The 16,886-nt window shown below is 35.2% G+C and overlaps 1 protein-coding gene across 5 annotated transcripts in view; it reads right to left on the bottom strand.

The window, feature by feature from the left end:
* Positions 1-16,886, bottom strand: part of LOC110030621 (large proline-rich protein BAG6) — an 88,650-nt gene that overhangs the window by 46,144 nt on the left and 25,620 nt on the right. For 3 of the 5 annotated variants that reach the window (XM_020733418.1, XM_020733419.1, XM_020733422.1), the window contains 7 exons: positions 14,092-14,209; positions 13,711-13,797; positions 991-1,103; positions 838-909; positions 542-733; positions 271-355; positions 9-194 (listed from right to left, as the gene is read on the bottom strand). In XM_020733418.1, coding sequence (XP_020589077.1) covers positions 9-194; positions 271-355; positions 542-733; positions 838-909; positions 991-1,103; positions 13,711-13,797; positions 14,092-14,209 — 853 coding nt within the window. The remainder of the gene's footprint in view (positions 1-8; positions 195-270; positions 356-541; positions 734-837; positions 910-990; positions 1,104-13,710; positions 13,798-14,091; positions 14,210-16,886) is intronic. The other 2 variants (XM_020733420.1, XM_020733421.1) reach the window with 2 other exon arrangements.

Raw genomic sequence — 16,886 nt, 5'->3', positions numbered from 1 at the left:
ACGCTCTTCAACATGCTCTGCTAGCAGTTGTCTTGTCGCCTGCAAAATTTCTGCTAGAGCTGCAGGAGAGGGTAGATCATCTCTCCTAGAAGAATGATGATGTAAGGAGGTATAGTCTCCACCATCATTATGATGCACTGTAGAAGCATCTCTGCTATTATGATCACTATCTGCTGAAAAGAGGGCATTTGAACCACATAATTTAAAATACATAAGATGAACAATTTGGTCAAAATGAATGAGCCGTAGATATAACATAGATTCCAATACCGTTAGAACCATGTATGTCTCTACAGAACACATTCTTCAAATAGGCCAAGTACTGTTGTAGAGTAGTCAAGGAATGTGGAATTGCCTGCCAAAAGAAAGAAAATATAATGACATGGAAAAAGGATGAGGGCTCAAGAAGTAGCAACATCAAAGCATGTTGGTCATGGAAGGCATTTTATGAATGCTCCTGTACATTCCATTTAGCAAAAAGAGATCAGCAGATAACAATGGAATTATACAATGCCGAATTTGAATGAGAATTCCAGCTTACTGGCAAGCTTTGGGACCCCAATGAAACAGCGGTTGGGAATTGGAAAGCAGGTTGTTGCCTGTCAAACGCTATTCTTTGAGAAGAAATATTTGATTGATTTTGACTGCTTTGAGAAGCAATATGTGGTTGATTCTGACTGCTTGAAACTCCAGTATCACCAAATGATCTTGGAAGCCTATCTAAATTTTCTTCCTACAAAACAACTTAAGTTAGCTGCGAAAGACAAATGTGCAGAGCAACCATTCTAAAAACAAATCAAGTTCTAGAAATATGTTTTAAGAGCAATCTTAGATTACCCGAATATTAGTGCCAACATTACCACTTCCAGTATTAGTTGCGCTAAAAGAATTCAGTATATTAGTCATAATCTGCACATTAAAAGTTCATATATCATGTAATTAGAAAAGCGTCATTTGAGCAGCAAATTAATTATGGCTTCACATCCTCACCCGATTAAGGAATGTAGGATCAAGATCAGCATGATCTATGTTGACAGCTTCAAGAACAACAGTACGAGAAACTGGATTGGAATGATTTGGCATGTTATCTGAAGTAGAATTAGCTGCAGCGGCAAGAAAATAATAAGTTTTTTTTCTAAAACAATTGATGGATCTTTTTTAATTAAATATGGGCAGAGAAACAAGTAATGACAATTAATTTGAGAAAAAAACTGAATAGCATGATAACAAGGTCGATCATTACAAAATCTCATTGCAGAGGTTCAAAATGTATACCAGAAGAAAACTGTAAATAAGATGAGCACAATTTTCAAAGAGGTGTTTGCTGAGTATTGACTCATTGAGGTAGGCATTCAACAACGACAAATATGGAGTCATTTTCTCTATGTATTTTTCCAATAAACAAAAAGGAAGCTAGATAGCAAAATCAAGAATAAAATCTCCACAATAAAATACAAGGAAACTGAAAAACATAATACAGACTAAAATCCCCGTTGCTTTTGAGATCCATGGGGCACCCCAATAGGAGGGAGTTACCTTAAGGAAACAACAATAATATTTTTAAAGACGAATAAATACTATCAACTTCAAAAAATAATTAGAACTTGCCCTGCAAGGCAAGTGCTCTTGCTCAACAGGGCTTAGTTAAAATTCCCTGTATATGTATCAATTCTGTCATCTTTGATGACATCAAGACCAAACCCGACTACCATGGGCATGCACATTTTCTTCTAAGAGTTCAAATGCAATGGGGAAACAAAGAACAATGTACACGAGATAATTTTCATGCAAGAAAATCGCACAAGAAAATTGCAAAATTATCAAATTCATCATTTAATTATAAATTAGGCTAAGTCGACATATTTGAATGCCTAAACAGTTTGGTTACGACTAGCTGCAACAAAATTGAACTTCAATTAGGCAAGACTAATTATCAGTTCCAATCCTTGCTTTTAAGGTGGGCTCAAGCTCTTCTCACAAAATTTGGTCTAACTTCCACATTTCTTATCAGGCTTATATTATATAGGTATCATTTTCATTTTCATGCTTTGGAAAATTCCAACACAAAATATCATTGGAAAGCCAATGCAATCCTCTTTAACTTTCATTTTCATGCTTTGGAAAATTCCAACACAAAAATGCCAGTTTTCATTAAAATCGGGACAAGCAACTTCTGAATTTTAGAAATTATGTTTCCTCGTTGTTTTGAGCATATAATTTCTGTTTCTCAACAAAATCACATGAAATGCGATAGATCAGTTCCTGGCACGGTTTCCTACATCTTTAATGTTTCTAAATGATTGCAATGTTTACTTAAAACAAGAAACTAAACTTGAAATTAAAAAGTATGTTGTTCCTCACTGTTTCAAGCATAGCTTACATGTTTCTAAATAGCATCAAAAGGTAGGTATGACTTGATCCCATACACAACTTTGGTTGAATCCTCGTTTAAAATTGCACAATATGAGGCACGTCTTGAGGTCCGCCTCAGCGACTTTTATGAAAAATTGCAAGGAGGGTTACACCTCATTATCACTGGGTGAGCCGTACTCCGAAGCTGAGGAGCGCCTCAAGACATGCCTCGCCTCAAAAAATATCTCAAATTTTTTAAGATATCCGCAATTTTTTTAAAAAACTAAAAGCAATTTCAATATATCTTACCCATTAATCATCACACTTCAAACACTTAATAACAAGAAATAAAAGAAATATATATCCATAACAATTTTATGTAGTTGAAATTTTAATTATCAACATAATAATTATTTTTATTAATATTTTTATTGATGGTTATTCACTAAAAATTTTAAGATAATTAGGATAAAAGATAGTAAAAAATGAGAGAATATAAACACGACTAAGGATAAGACGCGAGATAAATAATTCATTATGTCGATGATTCTATAAAAATTTAATTGGGTGATGATAATAATAAGATCTTATAAATTTAAAAATTCAAACGTTGATGACTTTTTATATTCTTGTCTAAGTGGAGGTGGTATACATGAGAAAGATTTAGGTTTAACTTATGTTGATTGTTATGTTTTGATATTTTAAAATTTTATTTTTAAATCTTAGCTTATTTTGATAGTTTAATTTTCAGATATCCCATCTTATTTCGTAGTTTGATGTTTGGATATTAACATGTTGCTTCTAATTATAACCCATCTTAGCTTATTACTTTTTACTCAGTTTGAAGGTTGTATTACTTTTTAATTCGTTAATATGTTAGAATAGTAATATATTATTTCTTACTCCACACTTTATAGTATTCACAACATTTATAAATTTACACAATTTTTTTAAAAAAAATTTGAGGCTTACACCTAGCCTCATGAAAGAAAAACGCTTAGTAACCCAATTGCACAATTTTAAACAATGGTTGAATCCAATCCATATGGTTGCATTTTTCACATAAAATAGGAAATAAAAACCTGAAATCAGAAATGATGATAGTTTCTCATTATTTTGAGTGTAATTCCACCAATTTTTTTCGAAATTGTATGAAATTTTGAAGGCAGGTTCTTGACTCAATCCTCAATGTCCTTCACATTCTCAATATTTGTCAATTTTGGTGCAATCAATTATTCTTTACACATTAAGAGGAGCATAAAAATTGAATTATAGAAATTACGTCAACCAATGTTCATTTTCAGGCGTAGGTCTCTCATTTTTAGTTGAAATCACGTATGGTATAGGTTATCCAAATAAATCTACTACAACTTCTGTATGAAATGAGGATAAATTCAGAAATTACTGCGACCTTTGCTCCCACTTTTTTGGCATAAACCCTCATTTTTATAAAATTGCATTAAAATTCAAGCGTAGGTTCCTAACTCAATCTGCTATAACGTCAGTGTTCTGGAATTTAGCGGATCCCAATCCAGTCAATCATGGTTCATAAGAAAAGAAAGTGTAAAATCTGAATTTAGATATCACTGCAACCTCTACCCAATATTTTGAGCATCACTCAATCATTCCTCATCGAAATCACAAGAAATTTGATGGGTAGATTCCTGACCGAATTTGCTACAGATTCTATTTTCATGGCCCTCGATAAATTATAATCCAATACCTCACAATTTTTTGCATAAATGAAAACTGAAATCCAAATGTCAATAACTATTCCTATACCTTTCTCATTGATTTAAGCATAACTCCCTCATTTCTCCTGAATATCATATGATCTTAGTATCATTGGAAAGCTAACTCAATACTTCACAACTTTCAAGTACACCATTCTAGCTAGTTCCAACTAGAAAATATGCAAATTAAGCACAACAAAATTCTTAACCACAATAAAGATAAATGCTAAGGGAAACTAGGGGGTTTTAATCCACATCTCCCAAGTACAAGATCTAACCTCCCAATTAGCTCAATAAGTAAGACAAAAAACTTCATGGCTACTCTTTCAAACACATCTGCTTATTTATTTTCTTGCTCTCACCTTCTAGAAAAAACTTCACGGAGACACAAGGCAAAATAAAAAATTTCATCCCCTTGCTCTCTCCCCATAAATTAGCATAGATGTAGTGGTGAGATTATTATACCATATCTTATTGACAATAAAAGATAATTAGCACTTTAAAATGCCCATACACACGTTTCATTGTGTGGTTATAATAGAACTATAGCATTGGTGATGCGCACCACGTGTACATGTCTTTGTTGGTGTGATAGGATAACAACAACAACAATAAGCCTTTATCTCACTAAGTGAGGTCGACTACATGAATCCTTTTTCTCCATTACGTCCTACTGAGATAAGATGAGCAACAAAAATATGATTGCAATGCCTTGTGACTGCAAAATGCATGCATGTAGGTGTGATGCAGAAACGCTATCAGAATTTTTAAATTTCTTTCATTTATATAAATATTGTTCAACGTTGTATGCACCTTGAACCTCTAAACATGAATTTCTCGGCGTGGTGGAAATGCATGTCCTTGGTGCTATGCGCCACTTATCTATACCATTCTTGGCATGGAATAATAGGCAACATAAATGTGGTTCTAGTGCTTCTTAACTTCATTGGAAATTTTAAAAAATATAGCCATGGCAAGTTATAGTTTCTTTTTTATCATAGTTAATGGATTGCTTCTTAACTTCATTGATGCAAGTTCAAACTTTTTTTCTTCTCTTTTTTTTTATATTATTTTCTGTTTATTTTTATTTTTTTGGGTAATCTGCTACAAGGATAGAAATGAACGATGGTACTCATAATTGTGGTTTTTGTTTAGACTAATAAATCAATAGTTGCCCGTGTAATTATTGGTACAGATATAATGAATCCAGCTGCAGATGCAAGTGCAAGTTATTGTAGGTTAGCCATGATATTTTTCTGGATACAATGAGTTCAAATGTAGAAACAATATATAATTTCATTAATGATCAACGGGTAATATAGGAGTTCAAGCCACTCGTAAGCATCAAAGGCCATCCAAATTAGTCAGATTTATGTAGATGCAACGTATAATGTATGTTATACACTACCTATAAAGATGAAATTGTAGAAGAAGATTTTACAAATGCCCTCAAAATTGATCAAAGGATAATTACAATTACTTCAGATGGATGGATGAAATTGAAACTACACTAATTGATTTGATCTATGCACTAAAACTAGCCTTTCAGAATGGGGTTAAGAGAAACTTGAGTTCATCACATTTCATTCTAAAATTATGATAGCAAACATTATTGTAAATATAGCTATGATATCAGTCTGTTTAAGGCTTTTTGTTCTAAATTATTGATTGAAGATCTACCTAGAAAGACAGTCATTTGAAATCATTAATGTCCTTTAAATTATATGTTCTTAGAACTTCTTAATGTATTTTCAAAGATCAGTTATCAAAATATTTCTTGAATTATATTTTATTTTGGAAATAGTGCACTCTGAGTTATTTTTCCCATTTAACTCCAGTTTACAAGCACATTAAGCCAAAAGATCATGCAGAGAATAAAACACCTGAAATAGTCCAGAGTTAATCTGTCAGTGATATATCCTAATGATGCGGTCAAAATATGCACAAATTTACTTAGCAAGCATGGAGAGAAAAGCTAACTGCAGCTCACAACACTTTCCAGTTTCATAAATTTAAATCTGTCCCTCACCTTCCATAACCCAGTGCATTTGATTTGTATTCGTTCTTTGAAGTAATAAAAAATAATAATCATTTCCTCTATCACCATGAAAACAGGAATAAATTTATTAATTATTTTCATTATCAGGGGCATTTATTTCTTGCTTTATGGCGCTGCAGAGGACAAAGCTTGTTGACCGGCTTTGGATTCTAATGACTTGAATGTAATAATGCCAAAAAATGAAATAAAGCTAGTTATTTTCTTTATTTTTATGGGATGCACGGAAAGAAAACTTAATAAAATTAATCACACATGGTTGAACTTTGGATTCAAAGCATTACAACCATATAATAGTAACTTACAGGTTAGCAGTTTACAAGTTGAGTTAAATCCAATAAATAGTCCATTGATTGTTTAAATATAGCCAATTTAATCGTAGAATATTACATTCCCCAATATAATCTCTTGAATATATATAATTGATCCAAAATGGCCTCTGGAGAATAAATTAGGATCAATTGTGTCACAATGTCAACATGAATGACCATTTTGGATAAATTTTATACAGTCAGGGAGCTGAATTGAAATGTTACAATATTCTGAGATCAAATTGGCCACAAAAATTTTTAGGGTTTAATCTTTTAAAAGTTTCACAACAATCACATAAAATAAGCTGCGCAAATTTCAACTAACAATTATTGTGAGCTCAAAATAATGAAAGCCTAGGGCAAAATATTGACTATTCACTCCTGTCCTGTTTGGCATCTTAGATCTAAAAGCATACTCAGCACATGCAGGTACATAACAATAAAAATTTTCTAGCATTGCTATGATTGATTGAGAGAATTTTATAAGTCCCCAAAATTCACATTGAAATATTTACAGAAAGCTAAGAGCTCAATCTCATAACCTAAGAATTAGCAAAATTCTATAAAACCATTGCCCTATTTGTTATTCAAATTCAATGACCACAAATGCTATGGTAAGAAAATTATAATGGCGCCCTTAAATACTTGGATTTCAAATAGAAAATGTCAAGTTCTATAATACACCTGCAAAAACAAAGAAAACCATCGATGTATACCTTAAAATTCTACAAAAACCTCTCAAAATGAATCATTATTATTATCATAATTGTATGTAATATGAGAGCTACGATTCCAAATAATAATACCCTCAATATAGGGAATCACTAGTAGTTGCAAATAATAATACCCTCAATATAGGGAATCACTAGTAGTTGCAATCAACTAGTCCAAAAATTATTTCTTAAGCTTGCTCTCTTGAGCATTATAGCTTCATGTATCTGAGTATGTGCGCGCGCGCGCGAGTGTGTGTGATAACTCAAACACTCTCTAAGATATTATTAATTTATAATAATTTGTTTTGGAGGGATTTTCAAATGTAATTTTTACAAACTATTGTATTTGATGGTGACCAAACCTGATGTGGCATATCTGTTACCAACTACCGACTACCAAGATATCTTAAGCTCGCTCTCTTGAGCATTATAGCTTCATGTACCTGAGTATGTGTGTTCGCGCGCGCGAGTGTGTGTGATAACTCAAACACTCTCTAAGATATTATTAATTTATATTAATTTGTTTTGGAGGGATTTTTGAATGTAATTTTTACAAAATATTGTATTTGATGATGACCTAACCTAATACGTCATATCTGTTACCAACTACCAACTATATTGAAATCTGGATATATTTTGGAGGGATTTTTTAATGTAATTTTTACAAAATATTGTATTTGATGGTGACCTAACCTAATACGGCATATATGTTACCAACTACCAACTATATTGAAATCTGGATATAAATGTAAAGCTTTGAAATTTCTCATTTCAAATGTCCGACCATTTGCACACAAGGGTGCTTTTATTCTCCATTGACACCCCAATGTGAGCAAATGATTATAGTTCATGTTCTATCAGTTGTTTTAAGCATAACAATAAAATTCTTAATAATGATTTTGGAACGAAGAAATAGCTTGAAACTCACATAGTTGACAAAACAAGTGCCAACTAATAGAGTTTTGTGTCCTAAATTTTGGATAGTTAAAGGAGCTCATAACTACAATAATCAATATTGCTACAATTTGAGTGATAATACTACAGAATGCGACCACTATTCATAATTTCTCTAGCATCTATCCTAATTCTTAATAATGATTTTAAAACGAAGAAATAGCTTGAAACCCACATAGTTGACAAAACAAGTGCCAACTAATAGAGTTTTGTGTCCTAAATTTTGGATAGTTAAAGGAGCTCATCACTACAACAATCAGTATTGCTACAATTTGAGTGATAATACTACACAATGCGACCACTATTCATAATTTCTCTAGCATTTGTCCTTCTTCCAATCTATGGCACATCATGTAATGTAAAAAATCCACCATTCATAATTTCCCTAACATCTGTCCTTCCAATCTATGGCACATCATGTAATGTAAAAAATCCACCATTCATAATTTCCCTAACATCTGTCCTTCCAATCTATGGCACATCATGTAATGTAAAAAATCATCTTAGCTTAGCCAGCTTGCTGGACTACCTAATCATTTCCTCTAACTCAAACACAAGCTTGTGTATGTGTTGCTCAACTTTTGTTTCCAAGATGATTTAGCTCTTTATCATTCAAAATGCATAGAAAAAGTTTCAAATTTCTTACCTCAAGATGTTATCATTTAACCGATAGGCCATTTTATCTACTTGACCTCGAGCTTACCAGCCGCAGACCCTACCTGCGATTGAAGGGTTAAATCGACCGGTTCAGCCAGAAAGACTAGGGCCAAGCGACCAGTCCAACCAAAGGGGAGGGTCCTCCCTTTCCTATTCTAACTATTATTATATATACAATGTTTGCTTGCTTAGGGTTTAGTTTATTTGTCAATTTTGATTTCAGATTTCTCACTGTTGACGTTTTTTTCCTTAGCTAGGATTGTATCTGAGGGCGGGAAGGACTCTGGCTATATCCCGCACCGATGTGATGACTATCTCGACCTAATCCCACAAGTCTCCTCATTCCCTACTTGCTGCCATCCAGTCGACGCCCCTCCCTTCCTTGTTCAAGCCAATGAATCCTTGTTTTCAGTTTGTAGCCGCCGCAAGCCCTACCGCCACCCATCTGTTGTGCCGCCACCCATTTCCCTTGCGTCACAGCAACCGGTCTCCTTAACCAACTCCTGCTGTCGAACTGCTTCCCCCTTGGCCCACCTCCTGCTTCTACCACAACACCCTATCACCCTCCAGCCACAATTGAAAACATCACCTCTACACCTTCCTACTGTTGCCACTGATTTCACCTCATCCACTCACCACCGTCGACGAACTATTCTATCGATCCCTAGCCGGATATTATGTTTTGATGATTTTCTATGTTGTTTTAAGTTATAGTTGTAATTCGTTGTTGTTCGATTAATGAAATTCTGTTTTCCCCTATCAAATCTAGGTTAATCCTGATATCATTTGGTACAGAGCTACTCTCATCCCAGTTCTATCATAACGTTGCTAGTATCCGCCTTACCCTTCCATCAAAAATTTTCTTTCTTATTTACAAACAATAGCAAAACTTTAACAACCCTAATTTCCTCTTGCTCATTTTCAAAATCAGCAACTCTAAATCAATTTTTTAACTCCCTCTTTCACCTCTCAACTCTAAACCCTAGTCATGCCCCCAAGATGATACTAGCCCAAGCCTACCCGGAAAGAGATAAAATGAGAAACCCAAGATGATACAAGCCCAAGCCTACCCGGAAAGAGATAAAATGAGAAATTTGTCGACTTCAGCGAAGACTTGCGGACATTGTGAATAAAACTCAGGGGGGTGGGACTTACCCTCGATAATGACATAGAAAGTCGAAGAAGAGAAAGAGATAAGAATTTCAACCACTTCAATAGGGAGGATTTCAGTGAAGAAGAAGAAAGTCCACCATGCTTTGGTATCCAATATCAGAGAAGGGCGATAGAGGAGGCCACCTATGGATGATACAGAGACTTTGGAATAAAAGTGGTCCTACCTTAGTTCGATGGAGTTATAGATCCAGATGACTTTATCGAATGGCTACAATTAGTAGAGTGATTTTCGAGTACAAAGTGGTGTCAGAAGATAAAAAGGTGAAGCTTGCATCTATCAAATTTAGAAGGAGCGCCTCTTTATGGTGGGAAAACTTTTTAGGATAAAGGAAGAGAGAATGCAATGACAAGACTACCAAATGAGAGAAGATCTGGAAAGCGATGCAGATAAAATACCTACCTCCACACTACTGTCATGAGATTTTTTTGAGACCGTACCACCTGCAGCATAGATACCTATCAGTAGACGAGTTCACGATGCAGTTTGAACAGTTGTAGATAAAATGTGATTTGGTCGAGCTAGAGTAGCACGCCATAGCCCATTATCTGGGGGGCCTGAAGCCTACTATTAGCAATGTGATATAGTTGCAGCCTTCTTGGCCGCTTGAAGATGTCCAGACCTTAACATTGAAAATGGAAAGGCAGCAAAAAATGAGCAAGCAACTACCATCAATCAGACATCCACCTATAGTTGAAGACATCGGCAAGAGCACACCTCAATAAATTGAAAAATTGGGTCGGTTAAGAACAAACACCCCAAGTGAGAAGAAGGCAGAGAAGAGTAGCACACTTACTACGGTTCTCGCCCGAAAATGTTTTAGATGCGATGAATTTTGGCACATCGCCTCCAGTTGCCTAACAAGCCGAGTCATATCTTTTACAGAGAAGAGGTGGTTAGCATTAAGGAAACACCTGAGGAGCAGGTGAGGTGCATTATCTTCCACCGGTTGAAGGCGAGGTGCTCGTGGTTAGAACAATCCTACTGTTCGAGCATATGAAGATTCGCAGTGGCTGCATCACAATATGTTCAATATTTATTGCACCATAAACGGAAAGGTATGTAGTCTAATCAACGATGGACGGAGAAGTAAAAATATGGCATCTACACACATGGTGGAGAAGTTGGGACTCATGACTCAGAGGTACTCCCATTCATTTTCTCTAATTTAGCTGAAGAAGTAGCACCAGGTCAGCATTAACCGGAGGTATCAGTGAAATTTTCGATTGGGAGCCCGCTACAGGATAAGGTGTGGTGTGGCGAGGTACACATGGATGTCTGTCAACTGTTGTTGGGGAGACCGTGATAGTTTGACCGTAGAAACTCAGCACGACAAATTCAAAAACACATATTCCTTCATCAAGAATGAGTAATGCATCTTTCTTCTCCCTTCTCCCTTCTCCCTTCAACGAAGCACGAGATCACAGTTACCCTTGCCAACAGAGCAGTATCGATGGGACTAGTTTTGGTCGCAAAAAAGGATAACACGGAGACACCAGCTCCAAAAACGGGACAGTCATGACAGAGACTTCGAGAATATCACGATCGATACCTTACCACCATGACCACCACCGTTTGAGGAGATTCAAGCTACCCTCACTTCGAATCAAGTTGAGTCGATCATAGATTACTTTGGTACTATGCAGCAGCATAGGCAAGACACGCAGACTCAGTTCAATTCATCATTGGACCCACCGAAGAGAGGATCGATATGAATGTATACTCGCAAGTGGAAGAAAAGCCCTAAGGTGCCTTGGGAACAGTACAGCCAACAATGGGATCCAGTTGATGCTAGGGTTGCAGACGAAAAACTAGAAGCTTTGACAAATAAAATTGAAACTCAGCCAACGTTGGGAGACTGACATAGGGCTTACAAGTCGCAGGTTCTACCTGCGATGGAAGGATTGAACAAACCGGTTCAACTAGAAAGACTTAGGCCAACTAACCGGTCCAAGTTGCTTTACAACCCAAAGGGAAAGGGCCTCCCCTTCCTATTCTAGCTACTATTATATATATGTTTGCTTGTATAGGGTTTAGTTTTTTGTCAATTATGATTTCAAATTCTCGCAATCAGTGTTTTACCCTAGTTAGGGTTGTATAAGAAGGCGGGTGGTGTTCCAAATGTATCATGCTCCAAAGTGGTGACTATCTCAACCTAATCCTATGCGTCTCTTCATTCCCTACTTGTTGCCATCTAGCTGACGCCCCTCCCATCCCTGTTCCAGCTACTAAATCCCTATTTTCAGTCTGCAGCCACCGCAAGCCCTACCATCACCCACTTACTATGCCGCCACCCCTTACCCCTGCTTTCAAGCGACGTCGGACCGCTTCCCCCTTGGTCCACCTCCTGCTTCTACCACAAGCCCCCTATCATTTTCCATCCACCACCGAAACCCTCACTCCTACACCTTCCTACTGATGCCACCAATTCCACCTCATCCACTCACCACCGTCCACGGATTATCCTATCCAGCCCTAGCTGATATTATGTTTTGCTGATTTTCTATGTTGCTTTGAGTCCTTTTTGTACTCCATTGTTGTTTGATTAATGAAATTTCGCTTTCTCCTATCAGATCTGGGTTCTCCGGTATCACTACACAATGCAAGTCTTTTTATAGGTTAACACCTTAAGCAAAGGTATAAAGACCAGACATTTAGAATAATGAGCAATGAAGTAAGGAAGGAGAAAGCTTCATGCCATGTGAGGGTGTTCGCACGTCTGTTCTTAATGAAAAATTCAGCCAAGTGGGGTTACAGAGTTAGGATAATGTAATAATGCGTGAAGTATCATATAAGTAAAAATAAATTTTGAAGTGTTAGACATGTGTTTTAAAGGTGTTTAGTGCAGGGTAAAAAGATCCCTCAAAAAAAAAATAAATAAATAAAACAATATAGACTGCTTTATGTATAACCTAAAATTATTAGAGAATAAGAAGTTCTTAAGGATTTGTTACAGTTCGCTGAGATTAGTTAATTTCCTAGTTTTCTCAGAAAAATAGTTTTGTCTCATAAAGCATATCTTATGCTGTCCATAAAGAGGATTTTATGAGAGTTGTATAACTTTATCCCAACTGCTTCGTATCAGATTAGGATGCCACAAATATATATCCCAACCTATAACTGATAAATGTAAAGGTAAAATCCACAGAAAAAGTACATGTGGTGAAGAGAATAGGTTCGATTATTTGCTAAAAGAAGCAAACAATAAAGGGAGAAGCAAACAATAAAGGGCATAGTTAGCTAGGTTGAGGCAGCACCTAATAGAGTTTAGCTCAATGTATGCAGTCACTAGAGTAGACGAGGCAAAGCCTATGTGAAGAAGTGAGGAAATAACTGAACCATCTAAAAACAAAACTAAAAATTTAACAAAGAAATATATCATCTTCAACATCATCATTAGAATTATCACAACTACAGATGTCAACTTGGCAGAAATAAAACATGGGATAGTAAAAAAGTGCAATGCTGCATGGTTTATCCTAACGACAAATAAGTTAGCTCAACCAAATAAATCGCCAAATAAAGTTTTAGGCAGCAAATAACCAACAACATAAACCACAGGCATAAACCTTGCTAATGATAAGATGTGCAACAATAGGCACAGTAATAAAAATGCAAATTAAGTCTGTCAAACAAAGAGATATGTTAATGTACAAAGGGTAGTTTCCCAAGCACGGACAATCTGAAAGAATGCATAAACAACAACAAATTCAGCGAGTAGAATAATATCGTATTTATTCTAAGGAGTGAAAACAAGGGTTACCAGATTGATCCTCCAAACCAAAAAATGCCGATGATAATTGGTGAGGCTGCCTGACAACAAGATGTAATGTATGACCATCCTCAACATCTTAAAGCATCTTAGTTAAAGAAAAGCATTCCATATTAGTCAAATAAATAAACGACACCTATATGATTATCATTGTCTGCTAAAAACTCACGGCGACTTAATACTCAGTAAGTCCATTGTGAAATCAATAAAACTGAATGAATTTAGACTCATAAAGGATATCATAAATCAGTCAACAAAGAAATGCAACATTTCATAATATCTGCAATGCAGCTTAAAAAATAAACAAGTATATTTTCCGGTTACGATAAAATAAAAATGATAGCACAGTTAGGACAGAAAAAGCAAGGATACGGTAAGCTGAAAGGAGCTGATCATCTTTCAAAACCCTGCCACGGCATATTAGGCGCTGTTGCTCTGATAGCACTCCTGTTACGATAGCTATCTGTTCTTTGAGAGCTGGGACGGGAACCTGCTTAAATAAGAAGTGCAACTGGCATCAAATAACTTCTCAAAAAATCATTACTACTATCAAATAGCTCAGATGTTCATCACATGACATACAAAAATCAACTAAGGAATAACTTTATTCATCAGCTAGCAAAATTTCAAATACCCAGTTTTGCCAGTTTTACCGAAATCGGTTACACTTTTGACAATTATGAAATATATCCCAATTTTCACGTTTCTCAAAATTTAACAAAGTCAATTTTATAAAATCCTACATCTTGAATTGATGGATTTGATATACAGCACTATGCATGAATTATAAATGTATGGGGAGATATGAACTGTTGCAAGTATAAGCTTAATTAACCCTTAGTTAATCCGAATTAATTTTCTAATAGCTCGGCATTTTAGCGACCAGCCTTCCTTTGTGCCTTACAGCTGTGGAATGTATATGAAGGGTTAGGATTTAATTGGATCACATTAAATATCGTGATTCCTCATTTTCCTCCTCTCCCGAGCCTTTTGCACGCATTTATCGTATGGTTCACACGAACAGTAGCAGGCGCACAACATGCAGGGAGCCGCAGACGGCGATTCAAGACTCCAAGGCAAAATCAATAAGTAGAAACCTTTACTTCACAATATTTGAGGCAACATTTCCTTCCCTACGATTTCCCTTTGGCATTTGCTACAAATTGATTTTCATTGCCAATTATTATATCGAGAGGCAAACTAGTGTCGGAAGCTGCGAATTGGGTTCTGTCCTATCAATAAGAGTTGTTTGCAAGTAAATCAGCAAAGTAAGTGGAAGAAAGAAAGGTCAGGAGGAAGAAGAGATTAGGAGAGAATTGAAGAAGAGGATGCCCGTTTGAGGTAAGAAAATTATGTTTGGGTTAAATCACGATATAAGCCAAGAATTTCATGAATATTCGAAGGGTTTATGAATTCCAGGTGGTTTACACAAGGCGACCAGTTTGAGAAAACTTATCCTAGGGTTGTTCCGTCATTTCAGGTAAAATAATTCTATTTTAAATTATGAATAATACATTTCTTTAGGACTTGATATGATTTCTTTAATATGTGAATGCATTTAGACTTATTGCATGTTGAAGGATGCATACACATGATTATTTGAAAGCTAATTGATACTGACTCTAACTATGATTATGAATTTCCTATGTTATTAATGTGATGAGCATATTATGAAATATTTGCTTATAGGTATACTTATCATGTTAATTATGCATATGATTATGGATTGCCTATGATTTTTTAATACATAAATGTCATAAGTGTTGTGTTACGTATGTTATTACATGAATATTCGTATGTACGGCTAATAGGTAATGATGGGATTTCCATTCAAACGAGGATAAAAGCTGGGAATTGTTGGTGTCAGACAGGAATAGAAACTAAGGAACTGTTGATATTATGAGGGTTATTGATAACTATGTGAAAGAGGCCGAGCATTTAGCGATAGTTAATTAGCCTTCAAGCTGGGAGCTACCCAATGACATGAAATGATATGAAATGACATAAAAATAGTCAAGACCTACATAATTACAAGCGTCATTCTAATTATAATAGTAATTGGCTATGAAATTCATAAGGATATGCCTATGATTGCATATAAACGGATGACACACATGTTTATAAGGTTGTCATGATTTACTGTACTTCACGCTTTCATATAGTTATTTTACATGATTAAAGCATATTATGATATGTTATATTGTCCTGAATATGAGCTAGCAATGATCATGCATGTAATTTTTTTCTTCTATAAAATATTTCTTTAGCCTTAATTATTTCGCTGAGTTTGTAGCTCACTATATGTTGTTAACTTTCAGAAAGGAAGAATGAGCAACAGGACAAGTAGCCGGGTGTGACGTGTACAGCTTTTTTATTATATAGTTTTAGAGGTTGTACAATTAAGTATGTATTTTTATTGATTTGGATTAAGCACCTTTGTATGCATGTTTAGGTGATATGATTTTTCATGCTTTCAAGTATATATGAATGTGAATGAATTATGAATTGAAATAAATTATGTATGCCTGCGACGATTGAGTAAAACTAATTCTTTACCCACAAGATCCTGATTTTGTAAGTCAGAATGGGAGCTGATGAGAATTGGCATGTATGCTTGCGACGATTGAGTAAAACTAATTCTTTACCCATTTTGTAAGTCAGAATGGGAGCTGATGAGAATTGGCGCACCACGATTGACCCTAAAATGGGGTCAATTAGGGTGTGACAGAAAGTGGTATCAGAGTGAGGTTATTGGATGAAAAGAATGATGGAAGCGTGTTTAAATTTAGAAGAAGTAAGAATACAATTAAAATATAGATTAATTTATACAGAGTTATAGGCTAATTGATTTTTTATGGGTAACCCATTTGGCTTGAGATATAATGCATGCATGACATAATTATTATATGTAAAATTACAACGAATAATAAATTATGTCAACACAGATAAATATGCCTGAGGATGAAGTAGAAAAAAGTTGAGGGTTAGCCTTCTAGGCTAATTGCAAAGCAAGAAATACAAACTGAAAAATGACGAACAAAAATAATATTCAAAATAGAACAAATAAAGAAACCAGAGCCACTGAGTTGTAAGACATTGTTCAGTTAATATCTTAAGTGGTTGATAAAATAGTTATTATTGAAAGATCATATATAAGCATCGGGCCC

This window comes from Phalaenopsis equestris, unplaced genomic scaffold (assembly GCF_001263595.1).
Source record: "Phalaenopsis equestris unplaced genomic scaffold, ASM126359v1 Scaffold000742, whole genome shotgun sequence".
Classification (NCBI taxonomy): domain Eukaryota; kingdom Viridiplantae; phylum Streptophyta; class Magnoliopsida; order Asparagales; family Orchidaceae; genus Phalaenopsis; species Phalaenopsis equestris.
This window is presented reverse-complemented; position numbering and strand designations above follow the sequence as displayed.